The sequence below is a fragment of the Eptatretus burgeri genome, chromosome 5, assembly GCF_056783735.1.
Source record: "Eptatretus burgeri isolate ZD-2024b chromosome 5, Ebu_testis_v1, whole genome shotgun sequence".
Classification (NCBI taxonomy): Eukaryota; Metazoa; Chordata; class Myxini; order Myxiniformes; family Myxinidae; genus Eptatretus; species Eptatretus burgeri.
Window position 1 is genome coordinate 114,631,848 of NC_140965.1, and position 26,293 is coordinate 114,658,140.

The following is a 26,293-nucleotide window of genomic DNA, read 5'->3' on the forward strand; positions in this document are numbered from 1 at the left end:
GTTGGTGCTGCCAAAGCAGTTTTTTGGCAAGGGTCTTGTTGGGTGGTTTGCAGTTGCTTTTCCAGCAGTCATTTGGGGGTAGATATTACCCCACACGTGTACTGCAAAGTGGGGTTAAGCAATCTCATCCCAAATTGTACGGAATCTCATCCCAAGTCCGGATGCAGACTCACGATATAACAATTGCTTCAGTGTGTCAGTCTGGCAGTCAAACCAAATTGAAAAAACCATTCCAAACGGGAAACTTACGGGTTTTTAGGGACGTCATAAAGGACACAAACACTCATAAAGAACAAATTTAACATGTTAAATAGAGAGCTGTAAAACTTGGTGCATCAATGGCAGTAAATTTACCCCCCAAATAAATTTTGCACAGCCTTAAAATCCTTATTTTATTTAAACACTGCAGAACACATATCACCTCCTTTGCGTTTCCAAAAACATCCAGTTTAGTAGTACTTGAACAAAACTTTATGCCATCTCAACCAATCAAAGCCGCTCTGAGGGCAGAGGAACACTGAGATTCAGACAAAATGGTGGTGTTTCGCGATGTGACTGCTAACTTAATCCAAAAGATCTGTTTGTTTAAGAAGTGCATATTTTTTCTCAAAGATCGTTTCAATATCATCAGTTTCTTTGAGAAGAGTTGGCTTTAAGTTCAGCTCTGGATTGTTCCGTTTTACCCATCGGCTTCGTATGGTTGCCATCGTGCCTGTTCAAAGTTCATGAACAAAGCTGATGAAAATTGATGGATAAAAAAAAAAACGGATGAAAATTGACTGTTTTCGAAATTTGGCCTAACTTGACCTTTTGGACGATGTTGACCTAAACAATAATTCGTTGAATTCAGTGACCTGATGTGCAAATCCTGTTCAAATTTCAAATCAATTGGATGAAAATTGATGATTTTAGAATTGTACTTGATCTAAGTTGTTGACCTTTTGACCTCAATCAATAGGCTTCTTGCTTATGATGAACTCTACCACTTCGTGAAGTTTCATGAAGATCAGTTTAAAATTGTGACCTTTAGACAATTGACAGACAATCACAGACCAGACCAACCAATATACAGTACTTGTGAATCTTTGATTTCACAAGTAACAGACAGACGGAAGTGAAAACATAACGTCCGCCCACTTTTGGTGGCGGAGGTAATGAGCAAATTTGAATAGAGGGAGAGTATGAGAGAATATATGAATGAAAGAGCAAGAGCCTGTAAAGATCAGGTGTGTACCTGTTTCAAAGTGCACTAACAAGGTCTGATGAACTATGTGCTGCCAGTGGGATGGGGGCAACGCTCCCACACATATGTGGTAACAGGAACAATTTGCTCTTATTTTTTGATTTGTTTTGTGCAAGGGTTAAGCACAAGGAACTTGATCAAGGGCTTGTGTACACATTACATCGGTCAAATGATTATTTAATTTTCCATTTCTCACATATGCCCCAACCTCTCCTTTTCTCCCAGTCCCTTAACCTGGACTCTCGCAATTACTTTGTCTTTCATTCTTTCAGCAAATTTTTTTTTTTTTTAATCCCACGATCTCCCTCTCCATTTTCGACGGGTCAATATACTATCGGACCCTCAACAAATTCAAACAAAAGGTTTTTCAGTGTTTTTTTTTTTACCGACTGGGTGTTTTAAATGACAGAAAAAAACGTCCACCAAAATCTAACCACGGGAAGTGGGTCAAAACTGGGTCAGTTCCAAGCTGGCGACCGCTGACCCTGAAAATCAGGAAGGCGGCTGTAACTTCCTTATTATTAGGTGTAGAACAATAATTTTAGTATCTAACCGAGGGTTTTTAGGGTCAAGCAATTCATTGGTGCCAACGGATATATGACTTGGTCCATCGAATCCGTAAATCCAAGATGGCGGCCAACAATCCTGAATAATATGATTGCACCTACCAATAACTCCCATATTATTTCACCTGTAAATCAGTTTTAGGACCAAAGAGTGCAAACATCCGTTGTTTTTAGAGTCGATTTTATTGACATGTTTCAGAATAATGTATTTCAGAGAGTACACTGAATAATTTGATGAAAAATCTTACACGTACTAAATGCAAGAGTGAAAAAAAAGTAACTGTCACTGTCTCGGTTTAGTCCTCAAAACTGTCCTCGAGTTCCTCTGAAAGCTGGTTGTGCGAATCGTCACAGGACGTAAGTTGGCTTGATCCACATGCATAGAACATGGAAGCCCATATCTTTTGCAACTGCAACAGGGGGTATTGCAACCAGTTGCACAATTGCAATGTACCATTTTCAATAGAGTGTCAGGTGCAGCATTCATATCAGACATTATTGGTATAAGTTTATTGTCTTCAAGTCTCCAACCCCAGTTCAAAGGATCAACATCACTGTCCATCCCCATCCATGTCATGGTCTGAAAGTACACACTGAGACAATGGAATTTTGGGGGAAGACGTTCAGGTATAACAAATGATTTTGCAGAGACGACTTTCTTAGTGAGCATTCCATAATGCAATGCTGCCAGAGAACATGTACTTAAACAAACCAAACATAACAGCCATCGCTTGGCTGCCGAGGTTTTCTATGTCGGTGCGGGTCACGCCTGGTAAAGTGAATGCGTTTGCACAGGATTGGAGGACTGGATCACCTTTAACGAGTTTTTGGAAGGCTGATTTCTTTCCAACACCATAAACAAGGGACGTTGAATCGCATCCTGTGAAAGTATGAAGAAATAACAATTGTGTACTCAACTCACTGCCAGGAACACGCTTTATGCAATTGATGTTGTACACTTTTGGAATGTCTCTTGACTGACTGTCCGATCTAAAATGCAGTGGTTTGCCGCCATCTGTTGTGGTGTAATGGAGAAGAAGAATTTACAAGTTGGTGTCCTCAACAATCAGCATAGTGGAATGTACATGTGCAGTGTTAACTGCGGCTTTAGTGATGTCCACATCAGCGTCCCCTTGTGCCTGAATGATCGATCGTATGGCCCTTCCTCCTCAGTTCATCATTTATTCAGCTGATTAGTTGTTGCTTGTTACTTCCCCTTGAAAGGAATTCTTCCTGCTTCCCTTCAAAGTTGGTTTCACTGGTGAAGTTCACAACCAGATAATTGATGTTTTTTTTTCCTGTCTGGTGTGCATTATCCTTTATTGAGGGACCTGCCCCATCCCCGTCAAACACAGCAGTTGCTGCCCCATAGTGCTTATTTGTAAAGTTGCCATATGCCTTGGCTATTTTACCATGGTATCTCCCCTGCTCCACTTTAGCTTGCGTAGTAAGGAGCCTCCGTCAAGCACATATCTTTCAATCTTCGGAATAGTATCTGATGTCGCTTCACTTGATGGTATCTTGTCACAATGGTCATCGATGGCTTGGGCTAGTTGAGGCTTGTCGGCATTTCTCAAGATTTTTTTTGTCCTCAAAAAGGGGTGACAGGTATGGACTCGGCTCATATCTCATCACCTCCTCGAGAGACAGATGTCCTGTCATGGATACTACAAGGAATCACTGGAGCAGTAGGCCAGGATCAATGGTTCTGTCATGGGCAACTTTGACCGCAGATGCACACATCCTGAAGAATGTCTGCTCTTGATCAGCATCTTTAAGCCATCCAGATTTTCTCCGTTTTTCATCCGTACCGCCACGAAAGTACAGCGGTGCATCATTCCCATTGCAGAAAATTGACACCGCATGAATGGTGGTACTTGCAGTCAGCAGCATGAAGATCTCCACCATAGTACTCAATCCGCCTTTTCACAGTAAATGACCAATCAGAACGCCCTTCACAGCACTCCATCATGGTTCTGGCAAAGGAGTCTGTCTTGATGTCGCTGTAGTCTGAACCTCCAAGGCCAACCTGGGTCCCACAGAAAAGGCAATCAGATTTGCTGTTGAAAGGCCCAGTAGACACATGTGCACATCTCTTCAGTGAGAGTATGGAGGAACCACTTTTCTTCTGTTGATTCTCAATGTCATGTTGATTTACGTACCGTTTACGACGGTCCAAGTGTACTTTACAGACAGTCGTCACAACAATCACCTCTCCTAACACTTGCTACATTGATGCTATCATCGCCCTTCTGATGAAATTTTACGCCATCTCCATCTTCAATCCTTTCTTTGTAGATCGTACAACTTTCATGGGCTAAACTCGAAGCATTCATGCTCCAAACCTGAATCAGAAATAAAAACATTCAATACGCAAGAAAATAATTAAAAAAGAAAACAACGAAGCAAAAACCACTGTCTGATATCAAATCATTTGGGAGTGTTGGCTGCCATCTTGGATTTACGTATTTAATGGACAAAGTCATAAATCCATTGGCACCAATGAATTTCTTGACCTTTAAAACCCAAGGTTAGATACAAAAAAGACTGTTCTACATCTAATAATTACAAAGTTACAGCTGCCTTCTTGATTTTTCGGGGTTTGTGGTTGCTAGAGTGTACGAGGTGCAGTGGAACATGAGAAGCAAGCGTGCCAGCATCAACTCCGCTTTATTGCGCGACCAGAAGCACATTCCTGCCACCCCTAGCGGGCGAGGCATGATATACGAAACCCCAATCACGTGACAGAGCACACTCCTCCCCTCGTAAAATGACAAGTCAAATGATGAAAAAACAATCATAACATGACCACCTGAAACCCATCAACACTCATAATCCTCCAAGTACCGCGGCCGCACCCTGACCCACCTCGGACGGGCAGCGCCGCCAGACAGTCCAGGCTCAGACGCCTCCCGGCTCGGTCTAGGTGACACCCTCTCTGGACTCTCGCCATCCGCAATACCAACCGCCCCCGACCGCCCAGCCTGCCCGACGTCCCCGGGTCGGACAGCATCAGGCGAAGACCCCCTGGGCGTCGGCACATCCGGCCCTGGCGATGCCACGGCGACACTACAGGTGGGGGTCCCACATCGTTCGGCCCGGGGAGGTGTGGGGGGGGGGTGACGCTGAACCGCGATCATGCATTTGGTCCACGTGCCGCTTCCACACATCCCCACCATCAGTCCGCACCATGCAATTCGCCGGCCCCAGTACCACAAAGACCACCGCCGGCACCCATTTGGAACCATGGAAATAATCACGCACCATTATCCGCTGTCCCACATCGAAACCGCGCAGCCGCGTCTGACGCGACACTGCCCCACTCCCCGACCCACCAGGTCGCAGCAAATCCAGTCTGGACCGCAATGCCCGTCCATAGAGACGAATGGCAGGCGAATCACCCTTGACAGGATGAACTGCGTTCCTGTAATGGAGCAAAAAGACATCGACCACCGTCTGCACAGGCGCACCCCCCCCCTGCGCAAAGCCCGTTTCAACATCTTAACAAACGACTCAGCCTGCCCATTCGTCTCAGGATGATACGGTGCGGACCTTAGATGTCGAATACCATTTTGGCGCATAAACTCATCAAATACACCCGCGATGAACTGCGGACCGTTATCAGAGACCAGGATCTCCGGTAACCCTTTATTAGCAAAGATCGTCCACAGTTTCTCTACTATAATGTTTGCTGATGTATGCTGCATTACTACAACCTCCGGCCATTTAGAGAATGCATCGATCACAATCAAAAACATTTTGCCATTAACCGGCCCCGCAAAATCTACATGGACCCTCTGCCAGGCTCTGACTGGCGCAGGCCATAGTCCTGAAGCTCGACGCGGGTTATCAGCATCTGTCTGGCACGTGGCGCAACGCTTAACCAACTGCTCAATGTCTTTGTCCAACCCCAGCCACCACAACAGGCTACGAGCAAGACTCTTGGTCTTCACGATGCCAAGGTGACTGACATGCAGTTCTTCCAAACACCGCTGCCTGAACTCCGGTGGAATCACCGTCCTCATTCCCCACATAACGCACCGTTGGACCAACGACAGCTCCGATGCGCGTGACGTGAAAGGTTGAAATGCTGGTGTCGACGGCAGATCGCTCCAATTCCCCGTAGAAATCGCCTGGACGACACGGGCAAGCACCGGATCACGAGCCGATTCCACCGCGACCTGTCTGGCTGTGACCGGCCCACTTTGGACCTGGCCCAGCGCAAACACATCGACCCAGTCGGCCAACTCAGACGCAGCTGGACCCTCCGCACACGGCAAGCGTGAGAGCCCGTCGCAGTTAGCATGCTTCTCAGTGCTTCGGAACTGAATATCGTAATCGTAAGCACCCAGAAACAGACACCACCGCTGTATTCGCGCGGCCGCTACCACCGGCACCCCGCGTTCGGGTCTCAGGATGAATTGAAGCGGTTTGTGATCCGTCTGTAAAGTGAAATGCCGCCCCAGCAGGTATTGATGGAACCTCCGCACACCCCAGACGAGGCTGAGAGCCTCGCGCTCGATCTGGGCATATCCCTGCTCTGCTGCGGACAGGGTCCGGGATGCAAAACAAACAGGCCGCTCGGAACCATCGTCCATCCTGTGGGAGAGCACTGCCCTGATGCCATATGCAGAGCTGTCGCATGCCAATAGGAGCGGACGCGCAGGCTCATAGTGCACGAGGACCGTATCCTCTGTGAGCAACCGCTTGACGCGGTCGAACGACGCCTGGTGTGCAGGCCCCCAAGCCCAGCGCTCGTCCTTCCTGAGCAACTGTGTTAACGGCGCAAGTTGTGAGCTGAGCCCTCACACGAACCTTTGGTAATACTGGGCCATACCAATGAACGAGCGCAGCTGCGTCTTGTCGCGAGGCGGTGGCATGTGTTGAATTGCTTCCACCTTCCGAGGACCTTTCAACAGCCCTCCGGCGTGATGATGTGCCCGAGGTATTCCAAGCGCTGCTTGAAGAATGCGCACTTGTCCCTGTTCAAGCACAGGCCACACGCTTCGAGCTTTGTCAGCACTTGGGCAATGTTCGCAAGATGCTCGTCCGCCGTTTTCCCCACAATGAGCACATCATCCAGGTAGGTCTGAGCGGGCAGGCCAATGCAAACCTGATCCATAGCTTTCTGCCACAAAGCTGGGGCCGAAGCAATCCCAAAACAGTCGGGTATATCGATAGAGTCCTTGACACGTGTTGATTGTCAAAAGCTCGCTACTCCCGGGATCCATCGGCAGGTGAAAATATGCATCACGCAGGTCGAGCTTCGTGAAGTATCGACTCCCCGCCAATCGTGCATATATTTCATCGATTGACGGCAGTGGATATTGCTCCACGCTGAGCCTCGGGTTAACCGTGGATTTGAAGTCCCCGCACAATCGGACGTCCCTATTCCGTTTCAGCACCGTGACAACCGGGGTGGCTCAATCTGAGCACGACACCCGTTCGATCACTCCACAGGCCTCCAGCCTATCCAGTTCACCCTTGACCTTGTCCCGCAGGGCATACGGTACCGGTCGTGGTTTACAAAAACGAGGAACCACCCCCTCCTTCAGGAAGAGTTTTGCCTCCACACCCTTTAGTTTCCCAAGGTCATCGCCAAACAAACCTTGATGTCTTTGAAGAATCTTCTCCAACTGATCCTCCCATCGGCTCGGCACGGGTTGCACAAGGTGAACTGCGGCCCAGTCTAGCCTGATGCGGGCCAGCCAATCTCGGCCGAGGAGAGACGGTCCCCTCCCCCGCACGACGTACACCCGAAGCGTGGTGACCTGGCCTTGGTACCGCACAGACACGTCTGCCATCCCGACTGGCGTTATCTTCTCGCGGGTGTACGTGAACAGTGTGAGGTTTGACCTGATAAGGTTCAGGCCGTTGAGTCTACGCGCGGTCTGTTCGCCGATGATCGACACAGCCGCTCCCGTATCGACCTGGAACGTGATCGGCGTTTTGTTCACTTCGACTTCCACCGTCATCGGGCGCGCCGCCGCTGGGCCAATTGAAAACAGGCCCATCAACGGCCGCCGGTTCCGCCCCGGGTCACCTCGCACATCGCCGTCCATGACCTTAACGGTGGCCGGCGCCCCACGGCACACATGCATCAGATGACCCACCTTGTGACAATTCAAACACACGGTGCCTTTATACGGGCACGCATGGCGCAGGTGTCGACCTCCGCATCCCAAACACGTCCGCCAGGTCACCTCACCGCACGTGCGGCCACACGGTGACGTCCGACCCGCATCAAAGGTCGTGCGCGCGTCCCGGGGTGCTCGCGACCCCGCGTGGCCGGTGATGGCTCGAACATCCCCGCGAGTCTGCTCGACCGCTGTAGCCGTGCTGACTGCCGAGTCAAATGTAATGGCTTCACCCTTCAGCCGTAAAACCGCCGAAACCATCTTCGCATCTTGTAAACCAGCAATAAAACGATCTCTGAGCCGAGCTGGACGCTCCCCCGCCGTGAACTTGCAGGCCACGGAAGAATGCTTAATCCGCGCCACGAAATCAGCGACGCGTTCCTCTGCCCCTTTCGAGAGGCGATCGAACTGGTATCGAGCGAGCTGTAATGACTTCTCCGGCACCATGTGTACTTTCATCTTCTCCACAACGTCCCGAAACGACAGCTCGTCATCCCGGGGCTTGTTCGGCGCCACCAAATCACGCAGTAGTCGATAATGCTCCGCCGAAAGCGAAGCGAGCAAGATCGACTTCTGTTTGCTCTCATCGACCACTTCGTTCGCGTGGAAATAGCATTCCAATTGTTCTGAAAACAATCCGAAGTCGTCTCCGACGAAAACGGGAACAAGTCCGTTTTCAACCATCCTCGTCGCCAACTAGAGTGTACGAGGTGCAGTGGAACACGAGAAGCAAGCGTGCCAGCATCAACTCCGCTTTATTGCGCGACCAGAAGCACATTCCTGCCACCCCTAGCGGGCGAGGCATGATATACGAAACCCCAATCACGTGACACAGCACAGCGGCCATCTTGGAACTGACCCAGTTTTAACTGACTTCCGGTGGTCAGATTTTGGAAGACTTTTTTTTCTGTCGTTTAAAACATCCAGGAGGTAAGAAGAGCACTGAAAAACCTTTTGTTAGAATTTTTTGTTCATAAATTGACCCATTGTGTAAGTAATGCATAAACAACCCCCCAATATCAAGATCCTGTTACAAGAATGCTTACGTGTACTTCTTCAATCTCCTTCTTTAAAAATGTTTGATGATTGTTGGGGTAGTGGGTTGTTGGAGAGCAGGGGGCGAGTGTGGTAAATGGGTGGAGCATGGAGCGTTTTAAAATATCATCCCCTATAGAATAATGAAATGATTGGGATGGAGGGACAGCAGAGGTTGGTATCCGAAACAAACAGCCTTGAAGAATTTGAAACAATAAGACTTATTTGTGCCATGAGAGCTATAATCGCGAAATGTGGAAACCCTGATAAGGGCCATTGTATGAAAGCTTGGTGGATATGTGTGCTCGGCCAAATCACAGGAATCAGAAATATTTCTGGAGGTGTCTGCGCACGTCATCATAATGCTAAAAGTGTTTTGTTTTCTGCTTTGAAACATCTCTTGAACTACATGGGACATTCAAATTGTTCATCACAAAAGCCAAAGTGAATGGAGAGAGATATCATTGGGAGGTTTAAAATTTTTTTTGGTTTTAAATGTATTAGGAAGAGTACCCAGTGATGGGGAAAAGTTTAAGTTCATCTGTAATTTTATAGTAAATTATTTCACAGACTTCAACAAGGTTAATTGTGTCACACTTTTGGTTTCACTCAGAGCCAAAGCTCTGAGCTACTTGTACTACCCACCACAAAATGGTGGTGCAACATCAAATGGTGGAGGATCAAGTGATCTAAAACCAGGGTAAAATATTACTTGGAAAATAAAATTTAGCATCAACATTATTCATACCTCTTCTGCCATCATTTCAAAAGTCAATGTTGAGCTTTTCAAATGCAGTGTGGGAAGCGTCCGCCGTAAATGGGAGACAGACAAACGTATGGACAGACACCATGGTTTGCAATACGGTGTATGATAGATGACTTCCCTTCCAAGGAACTTTAACACAGAAACAGACCATTCGGCCCATCAAGCGTGCACAATGGTTGCCAACCTATGGCAGTTTTCCCGAAACAGTCAAGGCTAGTGGAACAGCTATAACACTGAACGGATCAGGATGCAACAGGACAAAAGGAACAGTAGTGAGAGGGGTGAGGACACCAACAGCAAAATAGAGGGTCCAAGAGAGACAAGAAACAATGGGGTGGGGAGGAATTGGGTGGACAGAATGGATATAAAAGGAAACTCCTTCCCCCCACCATCTCCTCCCTATCCTGCTCCTCTCTTTCCCTCCCCTCCTCCTCCCCTCTCTCTTTCCATCTCCTCCCCTCTCTCTTTCCCTCCACCCTCCCCTCTCTCTTTCCCTCCACCCTCCCCTCTCTCTTTCCCTCCCCTCCCTCACTCCCTCTCCCCTCCCTCCTTTTTTATATCTAAATTGGTCTAGTGTTGATGTGGTGCAGGCATGATGGGCTGAATGGCCTCCTCCTGCATCTGATTTTGTCGTGTGTCCTTGTGTTGTGTAACTCCCGGACCCTTAACGATTGATGTCATCAAGTCCATCAATAATTAAATTTAAGCTTATTTTGGATCTCTTTGAAGATTATTATGAAACGTTATTTTCAGGTTGCATTGCTAAATGGAGGGAGGTTTTTATTTAATTAATGACTACCTTGCACTGCAACCTTTGTTCAAAGACTTATAAAAAGACTGAAAAATGTGTCGTTCAATTATATTTATATATATGTATATATATATATATATATATATATATATATATATATATATATATATATATATCTCGAAACCCATACTTCAATTAACTGTTTGATTTTTACCTTCACCTACTTTCTTTACACCTATCATTGTAGTCGTAGCAATGATCACAGAAAATTATTCCCAAATAGCTACTGTCAGCAGGGAATTTCCATTGATCCGTTTTCAAAATCGATTTCCAGCATTTCAATTTCATTCCCAATCCATGTATTACTAGCACCCGGTATGTTTATCCAATGAATCATTCGTGTCTCGTGTACGCCCTGGATTACAACGGCTCGCATCGCGTACCAAATAGCACAGCATACCATCTGCTGAACAAACAGATCTGCCGTTCGAGCATCACTCGAGGGGGGTGTCTTTTGATTGAGGGGCAGCGGCGGAGATCGATGGCGGAGGATCAATGATGGATCTCCATGAACCTTATTTGTGTCGCACTCAAATTAAATGGTAAACAGATTGTTTTTTAATTGCTTATTTATTTAGCATTTCATTCTCCTGTGGGTTTTGGTTCAGGCGTACATACAAAAAATGGATCCATCGTTAATGACCATGAAGCAAAATATGAAATTGTATTACAAACATAAAAGTGTGCAAATGTCGAACATGTAGGAATGCCTGAATTGTTGTTGTATGTAATAGAAATATAATGAAAAAAATTAAAAAGTTTTAAAATCTATTACAAATGATTTCATGTTAATTTGTACAACAGTACATCCTACTACTTTGCAATTTGTCACTGGCTTTGACACGAATACAAAATTCTTTTTACGGACGCTAGGCATCAAAAAGTGACTTTTTCAAATGAAGCACACACCACCATGAGAGCATTTAAATTGCATCAGACGTGGCAATAAATGTGAATTGTTGCTCCCAGCTTGCCGTCTCGATGACGGAAGACGCCATTCGAATTTTTGCCATCTCCATCCCTACGCCGTTTCGAATCCCGTGCAGGCACGGCAACTTGCTCGTGCTTGAAAACGCTTCGTAATTTGATTTTTATCAATTGATATCAGAATTGTGTGTTCACTTCAGTGTCACGTGAATCATCATTCAACTGTAATTCATTCTTCTCCTTTTCCCACTTCCTTATTCACATCTCTGTTTTCTTTTTGGATTCAACTTCTACAGTCATGGAAGGGTGAGGTAACAGTGGATAGAACAAAAGTCAGACAGTAGGACGGTGGAACAACACACAGATTCGACATGGGGAATAAACAAACTAGAGGAGGAAAGAAAAGAGTGAAGGAAACGTTCTCACCTGCAAATAGATGGGCAGAGGTAGGGAACAGTTAACGAGGGTACAAGAGGTTATGGGTATCGTATGGATGGAGAATGACCTGAGGTGGTGGTTTACTGCCAACTCTCGGTCAGGGAGGGAAAAAAAGTTCCATAGTAGGAGAAAGAGGTATAAAGGAGTGGAGGTGAACAGTAAGCATGGATTTTAGGAGTTTCATAAGGTGGGGGTGTTGGATTACTGAAAGAACATGAGCACCTTGAAGAGACTTAGAAGGAATGGAGTGATGAAAGAGCAGAGGGAACAGGACCAGAAGAGAGGTGGTGGGAAACACTAAGGCCATCAAACTGGTCTGTGATGAGAGAGCAGCAGGCCATATGCTTTCACTTCTTTGTAGGAGAAATCATTTATGTTGAGAGCTTTGGATAGCACATCATGCAGGAGAGATGGGTATGAAGTAGAGGGACAAGTCAATGGGGGCGAGCAGTACTCCATAGAACTACTGACGATGTCATGAGAAATTGACATTTACCAAGGAGGGACTTGGCACGATGGAGGATGCCCAATTTCCATCTGGATTTGGAGGCCAGCTTTGATAGGAGAGGTCATCGTGAGGTTAAAATTGTTCCGGTAACACGGGTGCTGTTTTCCACGGACAGAGAGACACAGCGATCGGCGGGTTCGCTCGACGATCCTTCTAGACATTAGACATTAGTAACATGAGAATATGAGATGTGCCAAGATTGAATGACATGTTTCGACTGTGAAAGCAGAACCGGATTTTTTTTTTTTGTCCCACTCAAACTCTATTTCCTCCAAGTACCATAACAGGTGGACCAACTCCATCTTTTGGGCTGAATAATTTTTGATCGCTTTTCGAATAATTTTAATTGTTCTGCATCCGATCCGATGTTCATCCCTTCAATTCAACACAAAACAAACCAACAAAGCCTGAATACTTTGGTTGAGAGGTGGACGCAGTGCTTTGAGAATGCGGTTTTGTACTTGTAGTGGGAAATCTGCGGAGCCGACATACCTCGTGCGTTTCTTCCTGGAGATCTGCCCGGAAAATGACTGCTCCAAAAAGGTATGACGTGGCAGAGAGCAAAACATCTTTTCCTTGGCTTTTTGTAAAAAAAACGTTTTCCCCTTATTAAAAACAGCGAAGAAAAGGCGAATCTGTAATGACATGAAATTCAGACAATCAGTTGCTCATTCATGTCAATGCCTTTTTTGGTATATGTATATATTTGAATTGCAGAATGTTTCCTGAACTGAAACTAAAACCATAAAGTTTGGTTTTTCAACTTTTGCAGCTGGAAATGCCGGAGGAAGTATTTCCCAGTTTTTTTTTTTTTTAACAAGGCGTGAGTTATATGCTCGCAGTGAACGGAATCAAACGCGATAGGTGTACATTGTAAAATGTGTACGCTACTGTTCACAAATGTGTGCAGACAGCTGTTTTGTCCATGTACGTCTGGAGAACTGTGCGGTACTAACCCTAACCCTAATTATAACAAGTTTATTATAATTTTTTTAAACTGTGAGAGTCTAAAAAGTTTTTGATAACACTTGAGAAAACCTTTCATCCTTAAGGATGACATGAACTCGTATAAGCCATTTCTTCTGCACTACATCAACTGCAGCCATTTTGCTCTGATATTGAAATTATTTTGGATGGCTGAAGACTGATTTTATGTGGTGCTGCAACTGTTGATGTGGTGTTCCTGCTTGGATTGTTACTGAATGGACAGGGATGGAGGTCTGGGTGCTTTTAATTTGGAGTTTTATTACTATTTAAGACTATGGTATTTTGCGGTCTCTTCATGCTCATCGTGTTCATCATGCGTATGGTTATGTTATGTTGAGAGTAAGCTTGGTTTTTTTGGTGAGGTGTGGGGAGACGATGATGAACGTGAGGGATTGTATCGTTTTACTTTTGTCAAGTTTTTGACATTTTATTGTGCTTGTGATATTGTACGTATACTCGCAAAAATACCCGGCAACGCAGGGTCCTTCTTCCCACCCCCCCATCTCTCTGGACGTCCACCCCACCCCTTCACCTGCCTCCTCCCACCCCATACCCCTCCATCCTCTTCCCCCTCCCACAAAGGAATTTTCACAAGGTGTATATTAAAGTGTACATGTACATGATAACTTCCAAAGAAAGAAGCAAAAAACAAATAAATAAATGAAATCTCTTGCCAATTTCCCCGGCGACCTCACAACTAATTATGACAGACAGCCAGACAGCAGAGTACCCACCCTCTGGGTGGGTGGGTCGAGTTTGCGCATTACTTGCTGAAAAATGTGTAGTCTGTGTTTTGTAAGAAGACTCGATGTTTGTGTGGTGTGCGCTTAGAAGGTTCTCGATGGTCTACCTGAAGGGTACGTTCCAATTGTAGTTAGCGTCTCAGGGGTCAAAAGGTTCTCAACTCTCAAGCGTGTAAAAAGAGTCTAAAAACGTCCAAGTGGTCTGAAGCTCTAAATGGTCAAGGGTCCAAGCTGTCTAATCTGTCTGAAGGGTGTAAGGGGTCTTAGTATCTTTGTGGGTATCTTAGTATCTTCGGTCTTTAAAGGCTGAGGTGGTGGATGAAAATACACTTTGAACAATCCACGGGTCGGACCTGGTCTGTGTTCCAAATTTGGTGGTGGTTGGCGGCCCAGCGGTCTTTGCAAAAAATGCGAACATACAGATAGACACAGACAGACAGACAGACGGTCGGCAAGTTTTATTATTTGATGCATTATTTGTTAACTTTGTTGAAGAGTATGATTTCCTGTGTTTGTATGTGTGACCAACACGAAGACATATTCCTTGTGTTTTTACCTTTGAAGTTACTTTATTTTCCAATGTATGTCGATGAAAATGGGAATTTTTCTTATTTTTTTTTTAAAATCTCCAGCAACGGGAGTATTCGGTCGTCACTTGGAAGAAACGATGGCCAACAGCAGTGCGAGTGGCGGCGGTGGTGCAGGCAGGACGGCGGCAAGCTGCGGAGCGGCCGAAGCCGCCCATGTTCCCGAACTTGTTGTCCAATGTGTCGACTTTATTCGCTGCCATGGCCTGGAGGAAGAAGGTCTCTTCCGGCTTCCAGGTCAAGCAACGCTAGTTCGTGAACTCCAAGAACAGTGTGACTACGGAGATTTGCCTCGTCTTGATAGGTAGGCTCAACCATCGCTTTTGTGATTGATAGGCACAACACATCCTGCGTGTAACACATGTGGTGCATGTGTGTAGCATGTAAATAATCTTTTGTTTTAATGCATTGATAGAAGACCAGCAGTCATAAATGTTTATCATACTGTATTTTAACATGATTGATTTTTCTCAAATATGGTTAAAATTATTTCAATCAAGTTCCAACGTTTTCATCAAAATGGCCGACAACTGTGTTTATCCCAGGGTGCCATGGAATATAGTATTTGTCAGGTGGTCCGAAATACCTCGACGATTGAACATCACAGACCAAAATCATCGCAACAGCTGTTTTGATGATTGAAGGAAATAAAATGGATGGTATTCGTGGTTTTCTCTGAACATTTCTTTTTTGAAAGAGAATAATCTACAAGTGGATAGTTCATGGAACACCTTAACCCGCAATCTTGAGAAACAATGACATGGGCAGGTTCTGCGAGCGGCTAATTTGATTGGTCGTGATGATGTAAAATGCCATAATATATTTTCCAACTCCTAAACTGCAAGGGTTTTGAAATTGCTAAAAAAACAGTGATTTGTGTTCTCCAATGTTCGAGTGTACAATTCAATATAAACAAAGAAGAAGATTTTAAAAGGTTGGACATGAAAAAACATTCCGGAAGTTTACCACTGTTGACGCAGTGTCTTGTACACCACCTTATTTAACACGTCACATAAGTTCTTCACGCCTGTTGTTTGTATCCTTTATGACGTTCTAAAAACGTTAAGTTTCCAGTTAAAAACAGTGTAGACAGATAGACCGACCGACCGACAGACAAAGTGAACCAATTGCTTAACCCCACTCTTCGCTTTGCGTCCGTTTGGTAAAAACTACATTGATCAATGACTGCATTTTTAGTTTTTCATCGAATTTTGTTGTTATGCACACACTAAAGTTTAAGTAATGTTGATGAGAACCAGGAAGAATAATGACAGCAGGCAAGTCCATCTTTATCTCACGAAAGCTTCAAAGGAAGATTGAGACCATCACTTAATCATTTGATTCGGGTCCTACGAGGGGTATTCAAAAAGTTGCATGAACGAGATAGTCACTGCAGTCTAAGACACGCAACATCTTTTATTTTTCAATATTTAAGTACATATAATTGTGGAGGCCTGTACATTTTGCAGAGCTTCAAGGCATTCATGGCGAGTGAAGCAACATCTCGAGGTTAGAACCAATCATGGACGGATCAACGCTCCGTTTCAGGATTCTCCGCTGAATCTCCAGGGATTTGTAATTTGTCCAGGGTGCCGGCGATAACTCGCCTACTTTTAGCTAAAGACACCGTGGGATATTTAACGTCCATGAACAACCATCGTCGGCTGACTGGTCCTCCGGCATAACGTCGCTCCAACGGACGGTGCGGTGCACACATCGATGCCTCGTCCTGTCTGTGAAACACTGGCATGACAGTTTATAGCCAGATCGTGATTCAAACCCATGCGAGACAGCTCAGAGGTGAGTGCGTGTGTGCGTGCTTGCATGTCAATTGATCCTGTTAGCCCACATTAAATTTGTAAGATCACACATGAATGTATTGTTTTTAAAATTATATATATATATATATATATTATATATTGCACACCTCGTCATATACCTTTGTTTGGCGTATCTTGGGCAATTGTGAGTCATTCATATAACCGTTTGAAGGTCCCATGTATCTTTAATATGAACACACAGTAACCAAATAATTGTTGCAAAGTACAGTGCCCTCACTTTTATATTATACACCACAAGTGGTGGTCTCACGGCGTGCACCCTCCCTGCACAGCTCGACGGATGTGCACACGGTCACCTCCTTGCTCAAACTCTACCTGAGGGAGCTCCCTGAGCCCTTGGTGCCTTTCCATGACTATCAGACATTCCTGTCTTGTGCAACACTCCTTGAGAAGGATAAAGAGAAGGTGGGTTACCAGTTAAATCGTTCTCGTTCGATTAGTAGGTAATATGTCCTTCAGTTGAACCAAGTCATCTCTCTGACCAAACGATACCTCTGTTGCCCTTTTTGTACAACCCCTCGTTGTGTGTGCAGGGAATGAAGGAGCTCACCTCCCTGGTGACGAGACTGCCATCTGATAGCTTCTTCCTCCTGAAGTACATTTGCAGGTAATGCTTCACTTTGTTGTTTTAAATTCCAAATCAAAAGGCAACCTCATGCAAACCTTTGCATCTCTGCCAAAACGGAAAAAATTTCCACTTTTCCTGTCCCGCACATCTGTAAGAGTCATAAAAAACGATGCAGAAAGGAAACTGAGGATAAAAAGTGCAACATGTAGCTCAACGCGTACAATTGTTCATTCGGAAATGTAAACTCTGGCAAAGTGCGACATATTTACGATATGAAATATACAAGGAAATGTGGGAGTGCGACGGGGGTTTAGCAGGATAGCCTCGACTGGAGGTACGTGTGCTCGCCTTTGAGCCGTCTCGCACGGCTTGCGATCTCGGCCTAGCTATAAACTGTCGTCCGAGCATGGCGAGGCATCGATATGTGGTGCCGTCCATTGGAGGGAACTTAAGGAGATCTCGTCTGCCAGCACTGCTCGTTGGTGGACGTTAAAAACAATCACACGTGTCCTTCATTAAGAGTTGGCGAGCTATTGACGGCACCTTAAACAAATATCACATTTTTGCACTTTGCGTCAAACGTCAGGCCTGGCCAGCCGGTTTGTGAAAGACTTGGACCAAAAACATTCCCCGACCACGGTGTGAATAATCGTGGCCGTGAAGTAGTAGTAGTTGTGGGCCATCGTCCTTGACTCACGAGTGAGTGATTGAAACCGAATCTGCATGTTGAAACTATTTCCTGTTTAACTTGTGGTTGAGAAAAATGAAAACGCAAAGTTTTCAAAACTGCAAGCTTCGATCCACAGCGCACGGGATATTCTGTGCTGACTCTGAGTTCGTGAACGTCTGTTTGAGGAGTGAAGTGAATATTCCGTGCAGTGCGCGCATATTCAATTTGTTCTTTGTGTTCTATCCTGACATGATCACAATGACCATGTATGTGCTCATTTGAGAATGCTGAGTGAGGGATTATGTCGGATTTACGAAGGTTGCATGAGCACTCTGACCTTGACCCTTTGTGCACACACATGCACAATCAATAGCTGCCGACATCAACATTTTAATGGCAAAATTATTTATTGTTGTTCCGAATTTTGAACCGTTCAATCAGCATCACTTTTCATTGCTGATTTTCTTTTCTTCTTGAGGTCTTTTTTAGGGGGGGGGGACTAGAATGGGCCCGTTGAAAAGCCAAGACTTGGTGGCTAAAGCTCCATTATATAATGCCCATCATTCTCTCCCAAGTCTTTCTTGTTTTCTGGGCAGTCACTCACCAGGTTATTGCTAAGGACCAGAGGATGTCGAGGACGTGAGTAGGATAATGGTGGGATGTGTGTGGGGTGGAGAATCAATGGACGTGCACTGCCAAAGAGCTGCATTCCTCTTTGTCGTTCATTAACAAGCCATGGCATGTTCGTACATTTTTCTGGCGCTAACTTTGAGGGTGGCTTATGATGATAGAGACAAAGATATGTGTGTAAACTCAGACCTACAGGAAGGCCTCAAAGGAAAACCTTTTGTTCTTGATGGTTTTTCCATCCTACCTACGTCTTTGCCCTTCAGCATGAGTGAACTATGGGGAAGTCGTCTTCCAGACAGACAATCATGGGACTCGATATGTCTGAGAGTCAAGATTACCTTCGAACGAAAACGCTTTTATAACGAAGCAACGAATTCCAGGAAGCTTCAAAGCATGACGACCATTTAAATGGCCCGTCACAATAAAAACCAGAGTTGGTGTCAAAGCCACCCAATGCTCTCCTGTTTATACATTTATCGTTTTTAAAAGACTCGTCTAATAATTAATATTTTTTATAAATCATTGCAGTGAAGTCTGATCCAAATAATTCTAAAGCAATATATGTATTTGTATATTATAATCAGTAACTAGAGCGCAAGTGAGCAGAATATACGCCCAAACAAGAAGGTATATACAGAATTGTGCCACAACATGGAAAACAGCATCCTGGTTGCCATGGCAACCACTTTAGATGACGAACGTATGTCACAACACACCGTCTCCACAGACTACCGATGTACCAAATATGAAACGTGAAAGTTAAAACTTTGGGAGTTAGAGTGCGGACAGGAACGGATGGAAAACAGCATCCTGGTTGCCATGGCAACCACTTTAGATGACGAATGTATGTCACGACACACCGTCTCCACAGTCTGTACCGATGTACCAAACGTGAAAGTTGAAAATTTTGGGAGTTTGAGTGCGGACAGGAATGGATGGAAAACAGCATCCTGGTTGCCATGGCAACCACTTTAGATGACGAACATATGTCGCGACACACCGTCTCCACAGTCTGTACCTATGTACCAAATATGAAACGTGAAAGTTGAAAACTTTGGGAGTTGGAGTGTGGACAGGAACGGATGGACAGACAGACGTACGGTATCACATAATACGCCTGGTATATATATATATATATATATATATATATATATATATATATATATATATATATATATATATATATATATATATATATATATATATATATATATATATATATATATATATATATATATATATATATATATATATATCGGGCGTATAAAAAATAGTGTGGTAGATAAAAACATTAGAAAGGAAAAAATAACTTGCATCAAAAACTTTAACATTTTCACGCTGACGCTCGTGCCGGGGGTATCGCTATTGCTCTCTGTTCTTCGAACAGGCGAGCTAAAAATTGTCTGCAAACACATCGAGCGTTTTATTCCATGGGGAACGACATGAAAACGACCTCGGAAGCAATGTTCTCATGGTTGCAAATGCAAAGTCATGTCCCATTGAAAAATATTGAGTTTTTAAAGTTAAAAAACCTGAAGTGGTATTTGGTAGTGAAGTGGTGAGCAGAGGCGAGTTCAAATCTGACGGAACACATAAATATGAAGGACTTGGAATCTGCAAAATGACTTGGTGTCAGGAAAATGACCGTGTTGCTTTGCATTGTTGTTAAATACAAAGCTGGTTCACCAATGACCTTTCTGTCCATTTCCCCGAATGTAGAATTCGCTCTCCATCTGGTGCTTCGCTGGCAGGGAGTTGCATCAATAATTGCAATGTCCTTTCGAGGGATGTTAAGCCGGGTGTCCGGTCTGTTGAGTTTGCATTCACGGGTGGATGATAGAGGCTATGGTCGCTTTTAAAAATTGCTGATACCAGGGTGAAATTCCTGCCTCATGATTGTTACCTCTGCCCCTGAAGGTGAAGGAGGTTACACTACCGGTCAGGAGTTTTAGTGCACCCCCATTTTTCCAGTTTTTACTGAAATTTAAGCAGTTTAATGTTTCAATGTACTCTGAAATTAAAGCATAGAAGAAATAAACAATTGCAGATAAAAAAAGAAATCATGGAATCGTTTTGTTGAACAAAATTTAATCTAAATTCTTGACTCAGTGGCCACTTTTTGCAGATATTGTTGTGGGGCCGGTGTAACAGTTTATCTACCCCCCCCGGACAACTCCTCCCCCCTCCGGGGGGGTACTTGTCCTAGGATAAGAAAATGGATAAAAAATAGTATGTAAAGAACATGAACACTGACCGAGAGGTATATATTTTTAGTATCAATCTATTTTTGGACATGGGGGGGGGCAAGTTATCCAGGGAGGGGGAGACTTATCCTAGGACAAGTACCCCCCAGGGGGCGACTTATCCTGTTACACTGGGTCTCGGTGGCGAGCACGACTGCTAGGGGGAGCAGTAGAGTCAGCTCCACCGGAATTTAGGTCGTGACCCTCGGATAAGTCCGAAAGGCACGGGTCCCTTACAGGACCATGAATCGCCAATAATTTGACTGCGTGGGATAGGGTTAATGGCTGAACTTCAGTATACCTAAGTACCCACGCGGCAAAGCTTCCGGGGAATTCACACCCTCGGCAGGCCTCGAGCGGGACAAGCCGTTACTGTGCTCGAACCATGTGTAACCCGAGCGGATGGTTACCGAGGCCTGTCGGTCCAAATGTACAATTACAGCAACAACGGCCTTCCTACTTCCCAATACGCACAGTGGCAAACCAATGGCAGAAATGACAAAGAACGAGCTGGTACATTCAACAAGAGGGGAATTTATTTATAACAATAATCGGGGAGGGGAACACAGAGCAGAGTTATCACGAATAAAGAAAGATATCAAATATACAAGCAATTCCTTAAGCAATTCTACTTGGACAGGGCCCACGGACACACAAATACCCCAGAAAGAGATGGACCTCGAGGTCTTCATTGCTCCTTCAGCTCGGAGGGAAGACGAGCTGAGGGAAGAAAACGTGCTGGCTACCTGGCCGCGTTCGCACGGCTGGACGACCGCACCTTCCCGGAGCATCAGTCGCCAAAGATCGGACCAGGGTAACCGAACCCAGAGGAGGCGAGACGAGGTGATCTCCCATAATGAGATGGTCGACCGCTTGTTGTAATGCGCCAGACGAGACGCCTTGGATGCGCGGGATGCAGTCAGCCGCAGACCCAGACAGAAGCACGCTCGAGCAGACGGGACGCAATCTTCAATAAATGCCCATCCTTTTTCGGGGCAAATGCCCATCCTTCCGCTTCCCCGTCGCCTGCTCCCATTGGGTGGACCACTTGTCGTTGCGCTGCCTTCTTGAGAAGGACCTCCTCGGCTTTGGTCCGTGTGTCACCCATTGGGTGGAAAATGATGCATACCCTTATTTGGCGCAAAACCAGAACGAAGCGCTCCGTGCCCATATTTGGGGCCAAGCCAGAGCGAAACGCTTCGTGACCATATTTGATGCGAAATCCACACCGCCTGGGGCATGAAATTCCACACACGCCCGCATGCCGGCGAGCGCACGAAGAGCATGGACAATGCCTCAATCAGAGTGTTGTTGTTGTCGTTGGTGATTTAAAATCCTAACTATAAAATAATTCACAGCGCACGTACAATTAATCACCCATTAAACATCGGATGGGACCTGAACTAGAAACACTCACTTACCGATATAACAGTTCGATCAGGACCTGAATGTTGAGTGCTCATGGCTGCCAGATTCGTAACAATATAACAATCTTCCTCTTATTCTTCCTCCTCCTCCTCTTCTTCTTCCTCAATTTTTTTTTTTCTACAACACTTCCATGACCTAATCTGTTGAAAACTCTCTTAAACATTCATAATAATAACAAAAACAACATCTTATAATGCTTCATCTTCCTCTCACACATGTGGTACTCTTTACTGTTTCATAATGCACTACTCTTCTGCTATTTTAACAAACTGCTCTCATTTCGACCTCTCCTTCATTCCTTGCCTAAAAAATCCAACTATTACAGCGCTTCTTCTCTCCATTCTCTGAATTCGCCTTTATTGCATCCATCAAGAATTGTGTTAAATCGCATCTCTGACCTAAAACTTTAAAAAAACCCCAGTTTGCTATGAATGTTCGCTTTCCATCAACCATTGTTTTTTTCCAACTTCAGTGCCATCTCACCCCTCTCACCCCTCACTCTCACTCTCAAAGCAACCATCGCACTCTTCTCCCTCCAAGCCTCCCTCTCACCTCTCTCAAAAATTCCCCCCTCACCTTTGTCCCACCTTTCATCCCCTCACTCATCCTTCTCAAAGTTGCCCCCCCCTCCCATCCACAAAGCTGCCTCCTTCCACTGCCCTCTCACCTCCATCTCTTCACTCCACCTCCTCAAATCCTCAACTGCCTTCTTCCCCCTCTCTTGTCCCCCCTTGCCCCCAGCACCACAGAGTCTTTTTTCCTCCTCATCCGGCCACCTCCCCTAGCTATTCTGCAATCCCCCACACTCTTTCAACAGCCCTCCTTACCTCCCCTCCTCGTCCCTTGTCCTACCCTCCCCCCCACCCCCTGCACCCAAAGCCTCCTCCCCTACCTCTTCATTAAAAGTGCGGACCTCAAATATCCGCGACCTTCGCTCAAACCTTTCAGATCTTTTCATACAGGTTTCCACTGACAAACCAGACATTATCTGCCTAACAGAAACTTTCCTCCCCCAAGACGTGTCTGACTCCCAAGTATCTCTCCCTGGTTACTCCCTCCTCCGGTATGACAGACCTGAGCCTCGTCCTGGTGGAGGTGTTGCTCTCTTCATCAAAGACTCTATTCCTCACTCTCCATGCACTGCTCTCACTCCCCCACACCCCCAGGAATACCTCTGGCTTCGGCTTCCCCTCCACTCCCACCTCATGTTTATATGTGTACTGTACCGTCCACCGCACAGTGATGACTCCATCTACACCTCACTATCCGAAAACATGGATCATCTTCTATCTTCTCATCCAAACTCTCTCTTCCTCTTATGTGGCGACTTCAGTTGTCATCATGCCAGTTGGCTAGGTGTGGGTACCTCTCTCACCTGCCATGGCACCTCAGCAAAAGCTTTCTGCGACTCATTGGGACTGACTCAATCGGTCAACTTCCTGACCCGGATCTCAACCAATGGTACTCCATCTCTTCTGGATCTGATTTTGACAAATTTCCCTGACAATATCTGCTGCTCTTTTTCCGCTCCAATCGGTTCTTCTGACCACGTCCTTGTCAAAGTGGACATCTCTCTGGCTGTTATCAGAGAACCACCTCACCGCCGTCGAGTCTGGCATTTCACTCAAGCCGACTGGCAGGGTCTCCAAGCAGCCATCAAACTTACAGACTGGTCTCCTATCGCAACTTTCTCCAACATCAACTCATCCTGGGAATTCTTTCAAAGAAACTTGCTCTCCCTCATGCACAGATTTATCCCCTCTCGTCTTCAGTTGTCCTACCCTTCCTCCCGCCCTTGGTTCACTGAAACTTGTGGTGAGGCAATTGTCCTGAAACAACTTGCCTTTGCCTCATGGAAAGTAAACCCAACTGAGGGCAATCTCAGTTCCTTCCGTAAAGCTCGGAACAAGTGTGTATCTACCCTCAGGAGAGCCAGAAAATAACATCTTTCTAATCTCAAGTCTGAACTCAAACCTCTCTCCCTCCTCAAAATCCTGGTGGCATCAAATCAAATCTGTTTCTGGTGTTTGTTTCTCCCTCCATCCCCTCCCTTACCTCAAATGGCCGCACTGCTGACACCGCACGTGAAAAAGCTGAATGTCTAAACTCCATGTTTGCAGCCAAATCTTGTGTCAAAAACCCATCATTTTCTCTACCCACCTTACCCAGTCGCACCCAACTGTCCCTGGACTCTGTGTCCTTTTCTCCTGACAAGGTGGAGAGCTTGCTGTCAAACCTCGAGTCAGATTCTGCAACCGGTCCAGACGGCATCAGCCCACGTGTCCTCAAAGCCTGCTCTTCTGCTCTTGCTCACCCTCTCTCTGTTCTATTCACCCTCTCATTTGCTCAAGGTCATCTGCCATCTGCTTGGAAATCTGCTAACATCACTGCCCTGCATTAAAAAGGTGCAAAAACAGATCCCTGCAACTACAGACCAATCAGCCTTCTCCCAATCATCAGCAAGGTTATGGAATCCATCATCGCTTCAGACATGAAATCCTTCCTCTTCTCCAATGGCTTGATTACCGATCACCAATTTGGTTTTAGACCAGGTCACTCTACCCTAGATATGCTGCTTCTGCTCTCCCATCAATGGATGGAGGTCCTCAATGCCAGACAGGAAATCCGAGCCGTGTCCCTGGATATATCACGTGCTTTTGACACAGTCTGGCACCCTGCCCTACTCACCAAACTCTCTTCCCATGGTATTCAAGGCCATCTCCACTCGTGGCTCGCAGACTTCCTCTCCTGTCACAGTCATTGTGTGGCCCTAAATGGAGTTCTTTCATCACCTCTTCCTGTCCATGCTGGAGTTCCTCAAGGTAGCGTTCTGGGCCCTGTTCTTTTTCTGGTTTTCACGAGTAAGAAGAACGAGTAACGAGTTTCACCTTCCACAAGTAAGAAGAAATTCTACAAAAACAAAAACAATCATTTGTACTGAACCAATTTTGGAATTTATTACATTTGAATGTTCAATCAACTTCCTGCTTCGACACATTTAAATGCCAGTTATTATTATTATTATTATTATTATTATAATTATTATTATTATTATATTACTGTTCTTGAATGGGTATGGAATAGACTCAAATATTTTATTATGTTTATGAGTGTGTGAAGTCGGTTGAATTCAAGATAATGATGTAATTTCTGTGTATGTGTAATTAATCGGAGCGAACAGTACATACTACGAGCCGAGGTTTTTACAGAAGTCCCTCCACACTCATTCATATTATTAAATACTAATTTTGTCAATGTACTAATTTCGTTTTTGATTTGTGTTCTTTTGAACACTTTGTTTGTTCTTCTTGAGAATTTTTGTATTTATTTGATTTGTGGAAAAAAAATAAATGAACTTGAACTTTATTCTTCAAGTCCGCAACCCCCCTCAATACTCCAAGTCCTCAATCCCCCAATGCAAACTCTCTTTCCTCTCTGCCCACCCCCCTCACCTTTGTCCTCCCATCTCCTTCAATTCCTCAACGCCCCACCACCCAAATCGTCAACCCCCTCCAAATGTCTCAACTCCTTCTCCCAACTCCACCCTGACCTCCCAGAAAATTCCATCCTCCACTTCCCTTTTCTTATTGAAGTCTTCAACCCCCTTCCAAATGTCTCAACTCTATCCCGACCTCACAGTACAATTCTGTCCTCCACGTCCCCCATTCTTCTTCAAATCCTCAACCCCCTCCAAATGTCTCAAACCCCTTTCCCAACTCAACCCGACCTCCCAGTATAATTCTGTCCACTTCCCCCATTATTCTTCAAATCCTCAACTCCCCACCCAACCCCCCCAAGTCCTCAATCCCCCAATCCAAACTCTCTCTCCTCTCTGCCCCCCTCACCTCAACCCTGTCCTCCCCTCTCCTCCTCCTTCAATTCCTCAACTCCCCACCACCCAAGTCGTCAAACCCCTCCAAATGTCTCAACTCCTTTTCTCAACTCAACCCCGACCTTTCAGTATAATTCCATCCTCCACTTCCCTTTTCTTCTTGAAGTTCTCAACCCCCCTCCAAACGTCTCAACTCTACTCCGACCTCCCAGTATAATTCTGTCCTCCATTTCCCCCATTCTTCTTCAAATCCTCAACTCCCCGCCCAAACCCCAAGTCCTCAACCTCCTTCCGAACGTCTCAACCTCCCTCTCCCAACTCCCTGTCCACCCC

The 26,293-nt window shown here is 45.4% G+C and overlaps 1 protein-coding gene across 10 annotated transcripts in view; it reads left to right on the top strand.

Moving 5' to 3' along the window:
• Positions 1-26,293, top strand: part of LOC147027206 (rho GTPase-activating protein 22-like) — a 206,896-nt gene that overhangs the window by 160,016 nt on the left and 20,587 nt on the right. For all 10 annotated transcript variants that reach the window (XM_085883419.1, XM_085883422.1, XM_085883421.1 and 7 more), the window contains 3 exons: positions 14,794-15,052; positions 16,862-16,994; positions 17,123-17,196. In XM_085883419.1, the coding sequence (XP_085739545.1) occupies positions 14,794-15,052; positions 16,862-16,994; positions 17,123-17,196 (466 nt within the window). The remainder of the gene's footprint in view (positions 1-14,793; positions 15,053-16,861; positions 16,995-17,122; positions 17,197-26,293) is intronic.